A 20241-nucleotide genomic window follows, 5' to 3' on the forward strand; every position below is an offset into this window, starting at 1 on the left:
AAATTGAGGATGAGGACCCATCCGTTGTCCTCGACAACGAGAGTGATGATTTGCCTGGGACATCGACCAGCACAAGGACAATGGGGGACAAAGGCGTGGAGGAGAGGCTGTGTTCCAGCAGGAGGAGAGACTGTGTTCCAGCAGGAGGAGAGACTGTGTTCCAGCAGGAGGAGAGGCTGAATATGAGGCGAGGTGAGCCCCGTGTGATGTGTGTGTCCCAGCTGCACAGACACAGTATGTTTGGAGAAGACGAAGAATTATTATACAGGATGATAGGAGTGGAGTCGGAGTCGGACATAGAATCGGAGGACGAAATTGAGGATGAGGACCCATCCGTTGTCCTCGACAACGAGAGTGATGATTTGCCTGGGACATCGACCAGCACAAGGACAATGGGGGACAAAGGCGTGGAGGAGAGGCTGTGTTCCAGCAGGAGGAGAGACTGTGTTCCAGCAGGAGGAGAGACTGTGTTCCAGCAGGAGGAGAGGCTGAATATGAGGCGAGGTGAGCCCCGTGTGATGTGTGTGTCCCAGCTGCACAGACACAGTATGTTTGGAGAAGACGAAGAATTATTATACAGGATGATAGGAGTGGAGTCGGAGTCGGACATAGAATCGGAGGACGAAATTGAGGATGAGGACCCATCCGTTGTCCTCGACAACGAGAGCGATGATTTGCCTGGGACATCGACCAGCACAAGGACAATGGGGGACAAAGGCGTGGAGGAGAGGCTGTGTTCCAGCAGGAGGAGAGACTGTGTTCCAGCAGGAGGAGAGACTGTGTTCCAGCAGGAGGAGAGACTGTGTTCCAGCAGGAGGAGAGGCTGAATATGAGGCGAGGTGAGCCCCGTGTGATGTGTGTGTCCCAGCTGCACAGACACAGTATGTTTGGAGAAGACGAAGAATTATTATACAGGATGATAGGAGTGGAGTCGGAGTCGGACATAGAATCGGAGGACGAAATTGAGGATGAGGACCCATCCGTTGTCCTCGACAACGAGAGTGATGATTTGCCTGGGACATCGACCAGCACAAGGACAATGGGGGACAAAGGCGTGGAGGAGAGGCTGTGTTCCAGCAGGAGGAGAGACTGTGTTCCAGCAGGAGGAGAGACTGTGTTCCAGCAGGAGGAGAGACTGTGTTCCAGCAGGAGGAGAGACTGTGTTCCAGCAGGAGGAGAGACTGTGTTCCAGCAGGAGGAGAGACTGTGTTCCAGCAGGAGGAGAGACTGTGTTCCAGCAGGAGGAGAGGCTGTGTTCCAGCAGGAGGAGAGACTGTGTTCCAGCAGGAGGAGAGACTGTGTTCCAGCAGGAGGAGAGACTGTGTTCCAGCAGGAGGAGAGACTGTGTTCCAGCAGGAGGAGAGACTGTGTTCCAGCAGGAGGAGAGACTGTGTTCCAGCAGGAGGAGAGACTGTGTTCCAGCAGGAGGAGAGGCTGTGTTCCAGCAGGAGGAGAGACTGTGTTCCAGCAGGAGGAGAGACTGTGTTCCAGCAGGAGGAGAGCCTGTGTTCCAGCAGGAGGAGAGACTGTGTTCCAGCAGGAGGAGAGGCTGTGTTCCAGCAGGAGGAGAGCCTGTGTTCCAGCAGGAGGAGAGACTGTGTTCCAGCAGGAGGAGAGGCTGTGTTCCAGCAGGAGGAGAGACTGTGTTCCAGCAGGAGGAGAGGCTGTGTTCCAGCAGGAGGAGAGGCTGTGTTCCAGCAGGAGGAGAGGCAGGAGGAGAGGCTGTGTTCCAGCAGGAGGAGAGGCTGTGTTCCAGCAGGAGGAGAGGCAGGAGGAGAGGCTGTGTTCCAGCAGGAGGAGAGGCAGGAGGAGAGGCTGTGTTCCAGCAGGAGGAGAGGCAGGAGGAGAGGCTGTGTTCCAGCAGGAGGAGAGGCTGTGTTCCAGCAGGAGGAGAGGCTGTGTTCCATGATCAATTGTGCCACTCTGTAAAACAGTTGCGGTCTAAAATTAGACAGAGGGCGACATCGCATCTCTGGCATTTCCACGCGGTCAGATTCCTTCTCCCCTCCTTGGTGCACCGGACACAGGTCTTACGGCCAGCGGTGGCTTTCTGGCTCTTGTCCGCGCCCGCTGCGGGAGGGGCGATGGGAACAGGGAGATGGCTTGCGGTCCTGTCAAGAGGAGCTCCTGTGCTGTCCAGTCCACACAGCTCCCCCATCATCACTGAAATGAACTCCTTGTGGGAGAGATGCGCTTCCTGCTTCGCCTCACATATCTCGCAGTGCAGAATGTAGGCGTTGGTGGTAGCAATGTCGAGACAGTGGAAGAAGATGGTGCGATACCACCGGCCAGTTCTCCGGTGGGTCGAGTAATACTGGATCAGCTGGTCGGATAGGTCGACTCCGCCCATGTGTTTGTTATACTCGATCACAGGGGTGGGGCACGGAAACCAGACAACCGACCAGGTCCCATCGGCCGCCTTGACCCTCCTCTTGACCTTCTGACCAGGAGGTGTGATTGCTGGGTGGATGGTGGAGCACACAGACACCTAGATAGAATAGAATAGAAATGAATCATTAGAAATTTGACACTACAAATTGCTCACAGTAGACATTTAGACAGAACAAAGTCACGAATAAGAATAACAAATACATACATACATACATACATACATACATACATACATACATACATACATACATACATACATACATACATACATACATACACACACATACATACCAACTTTGTGTCCATCCACTTCACGAAGACCAGGGACCCCTCTCTGATCCAGCGGATGAGACCTCTCTCACACTTCATCCTGAGGGCATTAGGTCTCCCCTTGGGAACGTCTTTCCTGATCTCCCTGTAGGTTCCACAGGCTCCCAGCTTCATGGCCAGCAAGTCCTTGAACAGCTTGGGACTGGTGTAGTAGTTATCAACATAAATGTGATATCCAGTCCCAAGCCATCCTGTATCAAGGAGGTCCACAACAGCATCATATGTGATGCCGTGTTCACTTGTATGAACGTGTGCCTTCCCTAGGTAAACATTGAAGCCGATGGTGTAGCCGTTATCCGAGTCAGCGAGCACAAACAGTTTGACCCCCCATTTGGTCGGCTTGTCCTTCATGTACTGCGTCATGCCGGTGTGTGCCCTCGTGGCCACCATCCTCTCATCCACTGCCAGTTGCCGCTTAGGGTGGTAGTGCACCTTGCAGGCCTCACCAATGTCGAGGATGAGCGGCTTGATGCGGAACAGTTTGTCGTGTTCCGGTGTTCCCTTCCTGGCGTCGTTCCTGGCATCCTCCTCGGGATCGCTCAGGTGGAGGTTCCACAAGATTGACCTGAAGTCAAAGTCATATTATAAGTCATATAACGACACTATAAACATAAGTAACATATGGGACACGATGTACACTATACAGGAATATATATTATACCTGAATCTGTCCCGGAACATGACCATTCTTGGTAGGGGCACAGAGAGAAGGTGTTTGACCCTCCAGAAGTCCTGGAGCGCAGACAGTGGGACGAGCCCCATGTACAGCAGCAGGCCGATGAACTTGTACAATTCATCGGCCTGGACATCCTCCCACTTGGTCTTTTGCCCCCGTGCCTGTATATTGTATTGTAACTCAGTTAGTCACATTTTACAGGAAAAAGCATTTCATATAAAACTACAGCTAATAAAGAAACTTGAAACTTGCCTGGTTCTTTGCCGCGTTCTTGTTAGTGTTGATACACAGGGTCTTCATGGTATCCATGGAAAAATACAGCATGAAGAGCTCCTTGGGTGTATACGTGGCATGGGGGTCTAGCTGCGGTCCTGGGGGTCTGCGCGGCATGAACCGGAGGGGCTGAGGGGCTGGATCAGGATCATTGTCCGTCTTCCAGGGCGTCTGATCTCCTGCCTGGACTGGACGTCTTGGCCTGGCCCGGGTTGTCCTGGGTCGGCGTGGAGCAGGCTGCTCATCATGTCTGCACATAAATGGCACACACATTGTACATATAAAACACTGCTCATACAACACACACACACTGTATATACACTCAATATTCCATTCTGTATATATTGCGTACAACGTCTGCAAACCTAGTAATAATAAAAAAGCAATACACATCCATAATAAGTCTCTCACCTGTCTGGGTCATTTCTTGACCTGGACCGGGCTTGGGCACGCCCTGCCCCCCTAGATGTCCCAGGCAAATCATTGCTGTGTAGACAATGACATGTAAAAATACATTATTTTCAACTTTTATGAACAGAGTAATAACTAAAACAAAAGCAGTAATAATAATAATAATAATAATAATAATAATAATAATAATAATAATAATAATAATAATAATAATAATAATAATAATAATAATAATAATAATAAGTCTCTCACCTGTCTTGTGCCCTCCTTCCATGTCTCACAGAACTGGTTGAAGGCAGAGTTTCTGCTCCTTCTGCTCCTTCCTCCTCCTCACTGTAGAAAACAATAAAAAGCACATTATTTTCAACATTCAACAAGGAATCTCTTGATGCACACTTACCATGTACACTTATCATGTACATTTATAATGTACACTTGTCATTTACATTCATCATGTACACTTGTCATGTACATGTACATTCATCATGTACACTTAGCATTTACACTTAGCATGTACACTTGTCATGTACATTCATCATGTACACTTAGCATGTACACTTATCATGTGCATTCATCATGTACACTTGTCATGTACATGTACATTCATCATGTACACTTAGCATTTACACTTAGCATGTACACTTGTCATGTACATTCATCATGTACACTTAGCATGTACACTTATCATGTGCATTCATCATGTACACTTGTCATGTACATGTACATTCATCATGTACACTTGTAATGTACATTCATCATGTACACTTAGCATTTACACTTAGCATGTACACTTGTCATGTACATTCATCATGTACACTTAGCATGTACACTTATCATGTGCATTCATCATGTGCACTTATCATGTGAAAGCCTTTCTTTGCCTTTCCCAACAAGTTTGACAAAAACAAAAGCAATCAAAGTCCAAAATAAGTGTCTTTACCTTTCATTGTCGTCATGATCAGTGGACCTTTCGTCACCATCACCAACAAACGATGGATCATCAACGTCATCATGATCAGAACCATCTGAAGATACTTCTTCATCTGTATCATCACCAAATAGATCTCTCATGTCTTGATCTCCAGCGTAGAGGGACCTCCACATGGGCACATTGCTAGCACGCTGACTTCGACGCATGTTAGCTCAAACTACTACTACTACTAAAGTCTACTAATACTACTACTACTACTACTACTACTACTGCTACTACAACTACTACTACTTCTACTACTACTACTACTATTACTGCTACTACTACAACTACTACTACTGCTATACAAGTCGAACTACTAACTATAAACTATAACTACTAAAAAAAACGGTGTTGTCCCACAGAAATTATCTTTTGGACAGATTTTACGCGCACATGGAGACTTCTTATACTCTTGCTTTCTGGCAGTAAACGTCCGCCTCCTTCGTCACTTCCTCCCAAACATTTCCGTTTCATTCTATCTAAGAAAATGACCAAGATATTGATAAAAATGTAACGCATGTAAAATTATATCTGGCACATTTTACGCATGCGTAAAAGTTTATTTAGCATCGAATTGAAATGATCCTGGTTCATTCATTTATTGGTTTATCAAGACAAAATAAAAAGTAGCGTGTAGTTTCAAGGACACGTCATAATGCCACGCCGAAAAAAACCCGGAAATGGACAAAGTTTTCGATACAGAGAGGCACAAACTGATGACGTCACTTCATCACGTCGCCGTGAGCCGCGACCGGGAACCGTTAAGAGTGTGTCACTGTGTCAAATTGTGGCCGTTAAAAAGTGGACGGTGTCCATGAAACGCACTGATGGGAAACCATGACCACCGTCAGAAAGGTAAGCAAGCGGCGCATTCCTTTCTTGTTACCAAGTTTATTTCCAGGGGCATCAACATTTCACTTAAAAATGTGGGTATGATAATCATATTAGAGAAATAAAAAGGAACATTCCAACATTTTGGGGGATTTACTTATTCACCATCTTCGCATACATGCAGCAAGAACAGAGAGATAGGGCGGGGGAAAACACAGGAACACTGAAATAAATCAAAATAAAACCTATAGATATAGAAAACACAAAACACCAGGATAAAGGAAAAGGGGGAAACTACAAAATAACCGCCACTGCCTAGCAGTTGGAAACAAACAATAAAGAGAGAGGAATACAACTCGAGACACTCCTCTACTATTGAGTGAAAAATATGAAATGAACAAGCAGCCAAACACAGGAAACCAAGCCTACTTTAAAAGGCGCTGCACACCTGACACCAATCAGGTGGCAATCAAGCCCACGCACCTGCCATGCCGCATGGCAATTAACTGGTGTCTGGTCTGGTGATTGACAGCTCACCAGAGAAACCCAAAAATACATCCAAAGCATGCAGGAATAAACTAAAACCAAACCCACATAGACCGTGATCCATGGTCCATGGTTGGTTGCTGGTGCCGGGAGCTGTTGTTTTGGGCCTGCCAAAACGTATACTGTTAGGCTACTAGCCAAGGGCGTAGGTTTGGGCTCAACACTGGCGGGGGGGGGGGGGGGGTAATTAAAAACAGACATAGAGGGACAGACACACTGGATCAATGTAACCGCATAACGTTAAAGATCAAAGTGAGCGCTTTACATATATTGAGCATCATTTTGTAAAATGTCTATTGTGTAATAGTCATGGGAAATTTCACATCACCACGGCGACCCTAGTCACAGCCTGACACTCACAGCCAGTATGATGCATTAAGGTATCTTTCAAGATCGCATACCCCTTTGTATTTCCTTTCTACTGTTCCCCCATGAGGATCAGACTAAGTTCACAATGTTAAAGGCACACTCTGCCAAAGAAAGAATAAAGCCGATAATCTCACACATATATCCCACAACCGCACAAACTGTCTCGTACAAATTCATTTGGTTTGAGTTAAAGAGTTAGACTGTGTGATGTCACATATTCCAGGAAACATTAAACACAGCTCAGTGAGATGATGAAAAGGAAGAAATAGCAAGACCGTAGTGAGTGATTATTAACAGTTACTGGAAAGCCATATGTAAAAGGCCTTGATATTTTTTCATTTTCATAATTCCACAGCACATTCCTACGCAGACCTGCCTCTACTCCTGTACGCCACATACTGTGTGGCACACAGCCTGTAAAACTCTTCTGCCACGAGAGCCTTAAGTTATTACTGGAACAAAAATGAACCTCTGCAACCAAATTAGCTTTTTTGTTAAATGTATTGTCATCATACAGCACAAGTACTGCACAACGAAAATAGGTTTGGCATCCAACCAGAGTGCAAATGTAACAGTAAAATATATAAATCAGTACTACCGAGTAATAGTGCTATCAGATGTATGTACACAGTTGTAGTATTATTATGTACAGTGATACAGGTATAAAGACACTATGGTGGTAGTAAGTCATACTGGCCAGCAGTAACTAGTAAGAGTAGGTAAGGGATATGTACAGATATAGATATAGTTTCTAGAGATATGTAAAAAGGATTATATGCAGGTGTGTAGACATTTAGGCGTTATGCAGTGATGTAGTTATCAGAAAAGTAAACAGACTATCTTTTGGAAACCATACTTAACACATTGGACGCCAGACCCGACATATTTCGGGTTAACTCGCCATCGCTTGAGCGCCAAACCCGAGAAAAGTCGGGTTTTCATCGTTATTTCTTTTATTCGATATATCCATTCATGATTCATCCATCCAGCCTGATGTTATCATTGGGAATGGGCCTGAGATCGCAAACGTCCGATACCGCCACCTAGCGCCTTGCGGCCGCTATTGCACTCAATTTGAAACGATGTGGCTTGTTGTCTGGGCCGAGCTGCGGCGTGCGGGCGGGGTCTAAATACTCCGGCAAGACAAGCGCTTATAACACATGCATCGACGAGGGTCCCCGCCCCCCCCCGTTCATGTTCTTTGGTGGATAACGTTGAAAACACGATCGCGATCAGTATTTGGAATGGCGATCAGATCATTGGATTATTCTTTTTGCAGTACATCATAGACAAGGTAATCCGATAATTCTTTCCCCGCGATCGGAGCGTGTGTCTGTAATGTACCGTGTAGCGTATTGGTGGCGATCGAAGCATAGAAAAACGACACCCCCCACCCTTTCATGCATGCATGATGAAACATAATACCGATAATCTAGCGTTTATTTCAGATTGATTATTGATCCAGGCGAGAAATGGCACGATTTATAATGAAATGCAGTAAAACGCTGGCTGGCGGCGTTTCCTGGGATTACACAGAATCACTCTAAAGCTATACTCATATTCACCACGGTATAAAACGGAAATGTATGGATGATCTGTTTTTTGCATCTTGACCAGAAGAAACTCAATGACAATCGAATATGTTATTAGATCCATAGCTATAATATTTAATATAGTTTTAGCACTGCAAACACCGGCAAATGTTGGCCAATCAAAGTCGACTGTACAAATCCTTAGTCGGGGACAGGCCTATTATTTACTGAATATGTCGTGGGAACATAATGCTATAGCAAGCAGTTTTTTAAGAGTGTGTCAAAGTGTGGCCTATTGAGATTTGGACGACGTCCTCTAAACATAATGATGAATCAGAGTCTAAAGTAGCTCCGGTCGTTGACTTCCTCTTTGGGCCGCAGAGATGTTTGACAGTGGAGTCTGAGACAGAGAGGAACCGAGACGTGCAACTTGTTGGCTAACGTCCGTCACCGGCTCTGGGAGGATGAGCAGACCTGGGACCAAATGAATGGAGCGAGATGTCAAATTGCTCCAACCAATAAAAGTAGAGGAGGCTTGTTCGATTGAGCGACAGATTTGCAATGTTTAGGGTCTTGGAAACATAATTGACATTTAAAACTCGGAATGTCATTCAGCTGATCTTTTAAAAAAAAAGTATTTTTGTTATATTTTTGGAGCATGATTAATTAATTGCCTGTAAATTAAAAAAAACAATTACGATTTACAGGCAACAGGGTTAAGCTAGGCTAACAATTTAGCTAGTTTTGACTATAGGGTTGTGCACCGAGAACCGGTTCTAATAGGAACCGGTGCCTAACTTCCGGTTCTGGAACCGGAAGTAACATATTTGCATTTCGATTATTAATTTCGATAATAAAAAATAAAAATAAAAAATTTTCTTTGTTAATTAATACCCTAGTTACAGTACAGCAACAAAATTAAACTGTATCAAGTCAACTGACAATGTGAATAGTATGAAAAAAAAATAAGATTTTTCAAAAAATAAAAAATTCTCCTGCGAAATAAGCTGTGACCTGTTTTGACCTGCACCTCAAAGAATCGGAATCGAGAATCGTTTAGAACAGGAATCTAAATGGAGAATCGGAATCGGAACTGGAATCGTTCAAATCCAAACGATGCCCAACCCTAGTTTTGACATCAGAATGAGATGTCACATCGTTCAACTCTCTGCATGGGAGTGTGATTTCACTGAGCCGTCTATTACTTCCTGGAATATGTCAAGGAAACTATAAAAGAAGGAACGGGATGACCCCTCCTTCTTTTATAGTTTCCTTGGAATATGTGTCATCATAATGACATCACACGTTCCAACTCAATAACTCTCAAATCAATAAAATTTGTAGAAGAAGAAGACATAGTTTTGGGGTGTTTGTGGGATTATGGATACATTGTTTTGTGTTTTGGTGGAGTGTTCTTTTTAACTCATTCTCTGCCACGCTGGTTCCGGGATACGGCTATGCGCTGCCACGCATTAAACCAATGGAGTCAGTCACCTTGTTTGCAGGGCTATAACTATATTCTATATTATAGCTATGAATGCAATACTATGGCCCATTTGACATCGAGTATCTGAATATATACCGCCGTTACAGTGTAACCTGTCGTGTCGTCTCCAGAGCCTCCTCTCTCTCTCTCTCCTTCATGCAAAGTAGAATCTACTCTAAATGAAAGTGAAACGTAAGCTCCACCAGTGGGGCAGGTAATGTACTCTGTTGGAGTCTGGGCACTGAGCAACACCTGAGTAACTACAGCAGCGAGCCTCAGTCCAGTGTTGCATTCAACAGCCAGAAACAAAAGGCAGAGTGTGCCTTTTTTTGTGCTTCATGGAGAATTAATTGGAAACTGTGATTAATAATGACTGAAGATACAGTCCTTTAATATAATTAAGCTCAGGTATAAAAGTGAAACACAAAATAGTCCCGTTCACGGAATCGTTACAACACAGAATATTTGTCCCCTGGTTTCTAGTTTTCTATAGTTCTAATACAGACACTGACTGGACCTCGTCCCGGAGCCTCAGAAAGACCCACTCCCACTCCTATCTGAGCTCCGGGAGGGTCATCATCCCTACCCTCCTTCAAAACCGCTCTCAAAGAGCACCTACGGGGAGGCTGCAATTCGAAACTGGCCCCCCGGTAAATGTCCAACAAAATGGCAAATGTAAATGTAAGAAAGAATATATATGAATTCTTAAATCGAGTGACATTTCCCCTCAAATTTATTATTTGTAAAAGAAACATCGCTCTATAGATATGTTAATGTGTAATAATAACAACTACTCAGTACTCTACCGGCCATCCTATAAATGGACCACTACATTTATATAGCAGCTTTTATCCAAAGCTCTTTACAATGTATGCCTCACATTCACTCACACACCGACGACGGAGAAGTTAGGGGTTCAGCTTCAGACAAGCTGCCCGGGAGGAGAGGGAATCGAACCGGGAACCTTTTTTCCGATTACCAGACGACCACTCTACCTCCTGATCCACTGCCCCCCCCCCCCATCCCCCACCCCCACCCCTTGGACACAATAATCGCAGTCTTTTGTGGGGGGGCAGGATGCACCATGGGAGGAGGAGGTAACCGTAGCCGCCTGCTGCACACCTGATCTACTGTGACTCCACGCTCAGCTGTGAATAGTGCATGACTTCAAAGCCCCGCATGGTGTCGGCTCGGAGGGGCCAGGCTCCGTCTAGACAATGACCAGCGGCATACGAGCCCCTCGCCGACACTCTGGGATACACCGCTGCCGCAGTTTGAACGCTCAGAAGGTGGTGTAAACAAGAGGTTTTGAATGTTAAAAAGACCAAATCCCTCATGGTAGACGTACGTGTCGGCCAGTCCTTCATACCAGCGGCCATCAGGCTCCACAACAGTGGGCACTGGGACTGCTGCCAGACATCCGACTACAACTACTAGGAACTAGGGATGTCCGATATTATCGGCCTACCGATATTGGCATTAGAATGTGATATCGGAAATTATCGGTATCGGTTTTCAAAAAAAGAATTTTTTATTATTATAATTTTTTTTTTTTACATTTATTTAACCTTTATTTACCCAGGCAAGCAAGTAAGAACAAATTCTGATTTTATTTATTGTCAAAAGTATGCATAATGTTGTGTTAATTCCACAACAAGAGATATGTAATGTTAATTACCTGAAATTATTCAATTTTTTGGGGGGGGAAACCCTGCATATATCGGTATCGGTTGATATCGGTATCGGAAATTAAGAGTTGGACAATATTGGTATATCGGTATCGGTAAAAAAGCCAATATCGAACATCCCTACTACTAGGAACCTAAAAAGGACAATAACACTACCTTTCCTTATGCATACTGCACCTTATGTGAATACTGTATATTTCAGTTAGTTAGTGCCTTATGCATACTGCACCTTATGTGAATACTGTATATTTCAGTTAGTTAGTGCCTTATGCATACTGCACCTTATGTGAATACTGTATATTTCAGTTAGTTAGTGCCTTATGCATACTGCACCTTATGTGAATACTGTATATTTCAGTTAGTTAGTGCCTTATGCATACTGCACCTTATGTGAATACTGTATATTTCAGTTAGTTAGTGCCTTATGCATACTGCACCTTATGTGAATACTGTATATTTCAGTTAGTTAGTGCCTTATGCATACTGCACCTTATGTGAATACTGTATATTTCAGTTAGTTAGTGCCTTATGCATACTGCGCCTTATGTGAATACTGTATATTTCAGTTAGTTAGTTAGTTCATTATATTGACTTGTTATATTGTTTACACAGTGTCCATAGATTCTAGAAGGATAGAACATCGGGCGTCTCAACTCGTGAACATTCCACTTTGCATATCTGCCTACCTGCTTTACATAAAGAATGCACTTTCAATCATGACTGCTGCTATTGTACCTGGACTGATACTGTACACTACATACCCAATGTGGAATACTGTTGTACTTTTAATACTTTTATACACAAATCCTCATTGTCATAATACAGTATGTATATAGTGGTGTTATATTTCTAATTTATATGTATCTCATTCCAATCTCTCATATCTAATTTTGTGCACTTTTACCTTTACTCATATATCCTCATTTTCATATTATGATTTTTTTTTTATCGATATTGAAATCACAAATCACGATTATTAAACATGATTATTTTTAGAACATCATATGACGACGACTGAATTTGTGTCATATTTCTTCTCGACCAAAGGCTGCCTTTCTGTTAACTTCTACAAGTTACCAAAGACGTTTGGAAATAACTGGAAAACTGTTGAAACGTGTTGTTTTCTTGCAGAATAAATTTTTTTAAGGATACAATACAATACACTGTTTTTGGACTATATTACTTACTATATAATGTGTTAACAATAGCGACCAGGTATTAGTGCCTCGCAAAGTGCAGAAAGGAGGTTTTGCCTACTGCATGCACAGAGAAGAAAAGGGTATGCATCTGCTTGTCTAACTCCAGGGTATAGATGGCAAATAAGCGAATTCCCCAAAAGGTTGGCGTGTTCCTTTTAACCCTTTCACTGCCGCGCACTACCAAACGGTTAACCCTTTCACTGCGACAATACACAGAAGGTTAACCCTTTCACTGCCACACACAACAGCAGGTTTTAACCCTTTCACTGCCACACTACAGAAGGTTAACCCTTTACTATCACACTACCGACGGACGGTTTAACCTTCTGTAGTGTGACAGTGAAAGGGTTAACACACAACCAACACTGCAACAACTACCTGGTCTAATCCTCCAACGTCTCTCTGGAGAACCGGTCGAGGAGAGTGGTGTCGTGATACCAGCGAGTGGCGTCCTGAGGCCGAGTGAGAGTCTAACAACAATAATATCACTGTCCCTTTCTTTCACCCACTGGGAGGTATTGTGCCCACACGACAGCCCGTCACTGGAACGGTGTCGAAGCCACAGGCTTGGGTGTCTCCGTCCCCCTCACTCACGCTCTCGTAGCATGCATGCAAGTTTATTACTCATCCCTCAGCCGCGCGGGGGGGGGGGGGGGGGGGCCCTCAGCGATACGGGTCTGGGAGCGGTGGTTTTACGTGTCATATTATATAGGATATAACCCGCGTCTTAGGATGCGCCGAGTAGCAGGTTGTGCCCCCATTAGGTCAACAAAGCACCGGCTTGTTTGTGCGGGTTCGACACCGGAGACACACCGGAGGGCGCAGAAGCCCAACCCAAAGCGGCAGGAGAAGCGGACGGTTCTTCCTTTATGATCGACGCCCACCCGGCCTGCGCTCTTCAGCAATAGTTTTGCGCCGTTTTGGTCTATTTTCTCTATTTGGTCTATAAGAGAAAAGGGTAGCCCCGGTACAGAGAAAACAACAAAAGATGGGTTTTGGAGATATTTTTTCATATGTAAAGGTGCTGAAAGTGGTATTTTTTGTTGTTGAAATGATGTGTTAATTATAGCTCTACATTCTGACAGCCATCACTGATATAGAGTGTCTGGTCAGTAACATGGGTCTGACAGCCATCACTGATACAGAGTGTCTGGTCAGTAACATGGGTCTCCCAGTCCCTCCACTCTGCAGTAAACAGTCATCACTGATATAGAGTGTCTGGTCAGTAACATGGGTCTCCCAGTCCCTCCACTCTGCAGTAAACAGCCATCACTGATACAGAGTGTCTGGTCAGTAACATGGGTCTCCCAGTCCCTCCTGCTCTGCAGTAAACAGCCATCACTGATACAGAGTGTCTGGTCAGTAACATGGGTCTCCCAGTCCCTCCTGCTCTGCAGTAAACAGCCATCACTGATATAGAGTGTCTGGTCAGTAACATGAGTCTCCCAGTCCCTCCACTCTGCAGTAAACAGTCATCACTGATATAGAGTGTCTGGTCAGTAACATGGGTCTCCCAGTCCCTCCACTCTGCAGTAAACAGCCATCACTGATATAGAGTGTCTGGTCAGTAACATGGGTCTCCCAGTCCCTCCACTCTGCAGTAAACAGTCATCACTGATATAGAGTGTCTGGTCAGTAACATGGGTCTCCCAGTCCCTCCTGCTCTGCAGTAAACAGCCATCACTGATATAGAGTGTCTGGTCAGTAACATGGGTCTCCCAGTCCCTCCACTCTGCAGTAAACAGCCATCACTGATATAGAGTGTCTGGTCAGTAACATGGGTCTCCCAGTCCCTCCGCTCTGCAGTAAACAGCCATCACTGATATAGAGTGTCTGGTCAGTAACATGGGTCTCCCAGTCCCTCCTGCTCTGCAGTAAACAAAAAAGAAATGTCCTGGTACTATCCCTTCCCACTTTATCCAATCAGGAGAGAGAACCCTACATATTTGTAAAAGATATTGCCAAGCCAAATTTGCTCACTGCACTGGTAGATTAGTTTACTTGTTTCAAGGACACATTTGCTTAATTATTATATATTCTTTTTGTTGCAGTGTGGAGTTCCCTCTCCTGATTGGATAAAGTGGGAACGGGATACCAGGAAATGTATTTTCTGTTTACTTCCGAGCAGGAGGGACTGGGAGACTCATGTTACTGACCAGACACACTATATCAGTGATGGCTGTTAAAATGTAGAGCTATTCTTTTAATCTTTTAACATGTTTTACTTATTTTAACCCAAAGAAAAGCTTAGAGGTTAGAGCACCTTTATATGGCTTGAAAGACTCCCTGATACAAATACTAATGGCATGACGCAACTCAAAAAATACTATTTAATCTTGAAGCTATGAAATGTTCGCTAATGCTTTGAATGTTTATAAACATTTGGAATCAAGTATTTGGACACGACCAATGTGCAATGTCCAATACCTGTGTTGTTGGTAAATGGAAGTGAATTGAATCTAGAAAGAATAAAAAAAGATAGGGGTGGGAATCACCAGAGGCCTCACGATACGATACTATCACGATACTTGAGTCACGGTGCGATAGTATTGCGATACTAAATATATTGCGATATGCTGAGTATTGCGATATTAATATTGCAATATATTGCGATTTATTACCTTTTTTCAACTGCAAAGTAAAACTTTGTCAACATGTTTTATCTAATAAAATAAAGTTCAGTCTGTTCATCTCACTTCAATCATTTTTATTGCAGAACATGGTATTTTCTCAAGCAGACAGATGTCAACACTGTAATCTGTGTTGCATGTACCTGACAAACTGAACTGAAGTGTGGTAGTGGAAAGGGTTAACCGTCTGTGGTGTGGTAGTGAAAGGGTTAAACCACCCGAGCGAGGCCATTACTCACTCATCACTGTGTTTATAGCCCAGTTACATCATCTTCACCACAGCCTCGTCTAGCCCCAACGCTTAGTCGGCGAAGTCACCTTACTCCGAACCTATGACCTTTAACCCTTCCCCAAGGTCTGCAGTACTGTGTGCACACATGTGCGTGCGTGGGAGACCCGCCCTCGCCCGCTGACCACGACCGGGAGACTGAGTGAGGAGTGAGGAGCGACTACACCCTTGTTTGTTTTCCCGGCGGAGATCAGAAGAGTCCGGCCGCGAGGTAAACGCCATTAGGGGGGAGCTCATTCTGACGTTGGTGTGCTGTAACCACACGGCATGTTCCCAGGAGGACGTTAAGCCTTTCACTGCCACACTACAGAAGGTTAACCCTTTCCTATCACTGTGTGGCAGTGAAAGGGTTGACCGGCTGTCGTTGTGTGGCAGTGAAAGGGTTAACCTTTCGTGTATCGTCGCAGTGAAAGGGGTTAACCGTTTTTGGTAGTGCGGCAGTGAAAGGGTTAATCTTGTTCTGTTTTAACTGTATTTCTTTCACCCCCTGCCCCCTGCCCCTCGACAGGCTGGGCCTTTTGCCAGGTCTCCATTGTAAATAAGAATTAGTTCTTAGTGACTTACCTGGTTAAATAAAGGTAAAAAAAAATGAATAATCCCATTGGGGGAAATGCAGGCATCATAGCAGCATGGGGGAGGGGAGGTACAGGTGTGGGCAGCAGGGTAATAGTAGAAAGACATAAATATAGGCAATCAAATTAGATCTGAATATAAAAATATGAGAACAAAAATAAACAGTGGGCAATAAAAACATGGGCTGTATTTTTTTTTGTATCCGATTCAAGCATGACCATAATAACCCTTTCACTACCACACTACAGAAGGTTAACCCTTTCACTACCACACTACAGACGGTTAACCCTTTCACTACCACACTACAGACGGTTAACCCGTTCACTACCACACTACAGAAGGTTAACCCTTTCACTACCACACTACAGACGGTTAACCCTTTCACTACCACACTACAGAAGGCCCTTTCACTACCGCACTACAGACGGTTACCTTTTGTAGTGTGGCAGTGAAAGGGTTAAAACAAGTTAAAACATGGTGAGACAAACGGAGCAAAACTAAACAAACAGCCACAGCAGGCAGATACAGGTGGTGCTGGTCTAGGAGCCGTTGCGGGGTTAGAAATTTAAAAAGGCGACTGTCCTTTATTTTACATTACTATTTTGTTCAAATCTGCCCGCCATTGGCGCTTTGCGGGTGCTTATTTTGTTCCCTGTATATATATATATATATATATATATATATATATATAATTGGTAAACTTAACTTAAAAAAACAAACATATTTGCATATCTTGTATGTCACAAATGTAACAGTACTGCATATATGTATGTCATAAATGTCATGATTAGTTTAGATTAGATAATTAGATTAGATTTTTATATCTGTATATTGAGTATGTCATAAATGTCATGATGAATTGAAAATGGGGGACCCTGATGTATACAGTAAACAAGACGAAAGTCTTTCTCTGGTCTGCATCCCCTTAACAATTGTGTGTATTGAGCCGTACTGTATTGTACCCATTCTGCAATCTGTTAATTAAAGTTTAAATAAACGCATTCGTTCAAGATATCTGGCCTCGCGCGGATCGCACAGCGGTGCCCGCACAGTGCAATACTCCAATTCAGCCATTGGGTGGGTGGCGCCGCCGCTGCTGAGCGGGCCCCAGACCGCCGGGCCTGAGAGCGCCGTGCTCTGCGGCTCTGCAGATGGATACTATTGTCTCTCACCTGAGATGCATCCAGCTGCAGCCCCGCAGAACCATACTGGGGTCCTCCCACTGGCACACTGTCAGGCCCCACACTGTCAGGCCAACACTGTCAGGCCCCACACTGTCAGGCCAACACTGTCAGGCCCCACACTGTCAGGCCCCACACTGTCAGGCCAACACTGTCAGGCCCCACACTGTCAGGCCAACACTGTCAGGCCCCACACTGTCAGGCCAACACTGTCAGGCCCCACACTGTCAGGCCCCACACTGTCAGGCCAACACTGTCAGGCCAACACTGTCAGGCCCCACACTGTCAGGCCCCACACTGTCAGGCCAACACTGTCAGGCCCCACACTGTCAGGCCCCACACTGTCAGGCCCCACACTGTCAGGCCCCACACTGTCAGGCCCCACACTGTCAGGCCCCACACTGTCAGGCCCCACACTGTCAGGCCCCACACTGTCAGGCCCCACACTGTCAGGCCCCACACTGTCAGGCCCCACACTGTCAGGCCCCACACTGTCAGGCCCCACACTGTCAGGCCCCACACTGTCAGGCCCCACACTGTCAGGCCCCACACTGTCAGGCCCCACACTGTCAGGCCCCTCTCTCCCAATGGCTGATTTCACTATTACACACTATTACACACTTACACTATTACACACTTACACTATTACACTATTACACACTATTACACACTATTACACACTTACACTATTACACACTTACACTATTACACTATTACACACTATTACACACTATTACACACTTACACTATTACACTATTACACACTATTACACTATTACACACTATTACACACTTACACTATTACACTATTACACACTATTACACACTTACACTATTACACTATTACACACTATTACACACTTACACTATTACACTATTACACACTATTACACTATTACACTATTACACACTTAATAGTGTGTAAGTGTGTAATAGTGTGTAATAGTGTGTAATAGTGTAATAGTGTAAGTGTGTAATAGTGTGTAATAGTGTAATAGTGTGTAATAGTGTAATAGTGTGTAATAGTGTAATAGTGTAAGTGTGTAATAGTGTGTAATAGTGAAATAGTTCATTTGTAGCTATAAAGACATTCATAATCCAACATATGTGTAAAGAAACAACATATTCCGATTGGAAGGACTCCCATCTCCTCCTTCCTGCTCGCGTCACACAGGGCTGAGCTGTGCACGGATTTGCTCTCACTCGAGTGAGGAGGAGCGGAAGACCGCTGGTTCTCCAACATACAGCGGCAGCAGAGGCAGATAGGCTTGTCGCGGCTCATGCGCATGCGCGCGCTCGGCCAATCAGAGCGCAAAACGGCTACGCGGAAACCGAACGGCGTTGTATTTGGCATAGACGCGAGCGGGCCTGTGACGGTCACGTGACCCAAATCAGCCATTGGGAGAGAGGGGCCTGACAGCGTGGGGCCTGACAGTGTGGCAGTGGGAGGAGCCCAGTATGGTTCTGCGGGGCTGCAGCTGGATGCATCTCCCACCGACACTCTGGGAACTAACCTGCCGGCCGAGCAGAGGGAGCAGCGGGATAAAGAGCTTCTCATACAAGGAAGTGAGTAAGTGACAGCGGGCCTCAGATCAATAATGAACATGCAGCACAATGGTTGTTGTTACTTGTTACCATCACCCCGCTCGGCAACTCAAACACTGATCCTTATCCTCCAGACCAAACGGAACCAACGACCTTTATTAACAATTAATGCATTAGGGTCGTAGACAGTAGCTGAGAATAAGACGAGTCGACATCGCGGCGAGACATATTATTATATTAAATTAATCAGAAGATGACTAAGTGGCAAAGAGGATGGAGTCAGTCAACAACACTGAATTAAATTGAAAATGGGGGACCCTGATGTAAACAAGACGAAAGTCTTTCTCTGGTCTGCATCCCCTTAACAATTGTGTGTATTGAGCCGTACTGTATTGTACCCATTCTGCAATCTGTTAATAACATTTTAAATCAATCAATCAATCAATTCAGTCCTCGACAGGCCTGGGAACCTCATCAGCATCATCATGACTAAAGCATGAGTCCATAGGATCATTCATACAGTGTTGACATGTTTTATGTGTGACAGTACTAGTACATGCGGGGCACCACTGAAATCATATTCTAATACATAAGAAATTAAAATAAAAAGTTGTGCGAATTTGGACACATGTATGTTCGAGGCTTTTTATGAATATGCTGCCTACATAGCATACCCGAATGCAATTAATGTAGCGTAGCCTATATATATATATACGTTTCAGAAGTTATCTAGATAGTCTCCATTTCTCAAGTTTACTTTTTTGAAGATGCGAAACAGCTTGAGGATCCGTAGCGAGTCGGCTTACCTGAGTTCTCTCTCTCTCTCCGTCTCTCTCTCTCCGTCTCTCTCTCCGAAAATGTCCCTCCTTTCTTTCTGCTTCTCTACTATAATAATAATAATCACTGGTGGGTTTTTCTCAAAAGAACTTTCTTTGTCGCCCGTTTCTTTATCCGAGCGATGCGCAACTTTGTTTGCAGGTAAGTTTGAGTTGCGTGTTGTTGACCATCGTTCCTAGTTCTCTCACTCTCTCTCCTCCCCCTCTCTCTCTGTCTGTCGCTCTCTCTCTCTCGCTCTCTCTCTCCTCCCCCTCTCTCTCTGTCTCTCTCTGTGTCTTTCTGTCTCTCTGTCTCCCTCCCCTCTCTCTTTCCCCTCTCTCTCTTTCCCTCTCTCTCTTTCTCTCTCTCCCACTCTCTCTCTTTCCCTCTCTCTCTTTCCCTCTCTCTCTTTCTCTCTCTCCCACTCTCTCTCCCACTCTCTCCCTCTCTCCCTCCCTCTCCCTCTCCCTCTCCCTCTCCCTCTCCCTCTCCCTCTCTCTCT

General features: G+C 44.8%; 2 protein-coding genes across 2 annotated transcripts in view; both read right to left on the bottom strand.

Moving 5' to 3' along the window:
• The window catches only part of arhgef28a (Rho guanine nucleotide exchange factor (GEF) 28a), a gene marked incomplete at its 3' end in the record, with an annotated part of 121132 nt that extends 101336 nt beyond the window's left edge, over positions 1 to 19796 (bottom strand). The window contains exon 1 of the mRNA XM_084324183.1: positions 19730 to 19796. The remainder of the gene's footprint in view (positions 1 to 19729) is intronic.
• Positions 1910 to 3697, bottom strand: LOC311236506 (piggyBac transposable element-derived protein 4-like; the record flags this gene model as incomplete). Its single annotated transcript, XM_084324184.1, has 4 exons — positions 1910 to 2488; positions 2683 to 3286; positions 3383 to 3558; positions 3650 to 3697. 4 exons carry the CDS (start codon positions 3695 to 3697, stop codon positions 1910 to 1912), a joined length of 1407 nt encoding a protein of 468 aa, XP_084180310.1.
• Positions 19797 to 20241: the final 445 nt, after the last annotated feature.

The sequence above is a fragment of the Notolepis coatsorum genome, assembly GCF_963971535.1.
Source record: "Notolepis coatsorum genome assembly, chromosome: 11".
In the NCBI taxonomy this organism is placed as follows: domain Eukaryota; kingdom Metazoa; phylum Chordata; class Actinopteri; order Aulopiformes; family Paralepididae; genus Notolepis; species Notolepis coatsorum.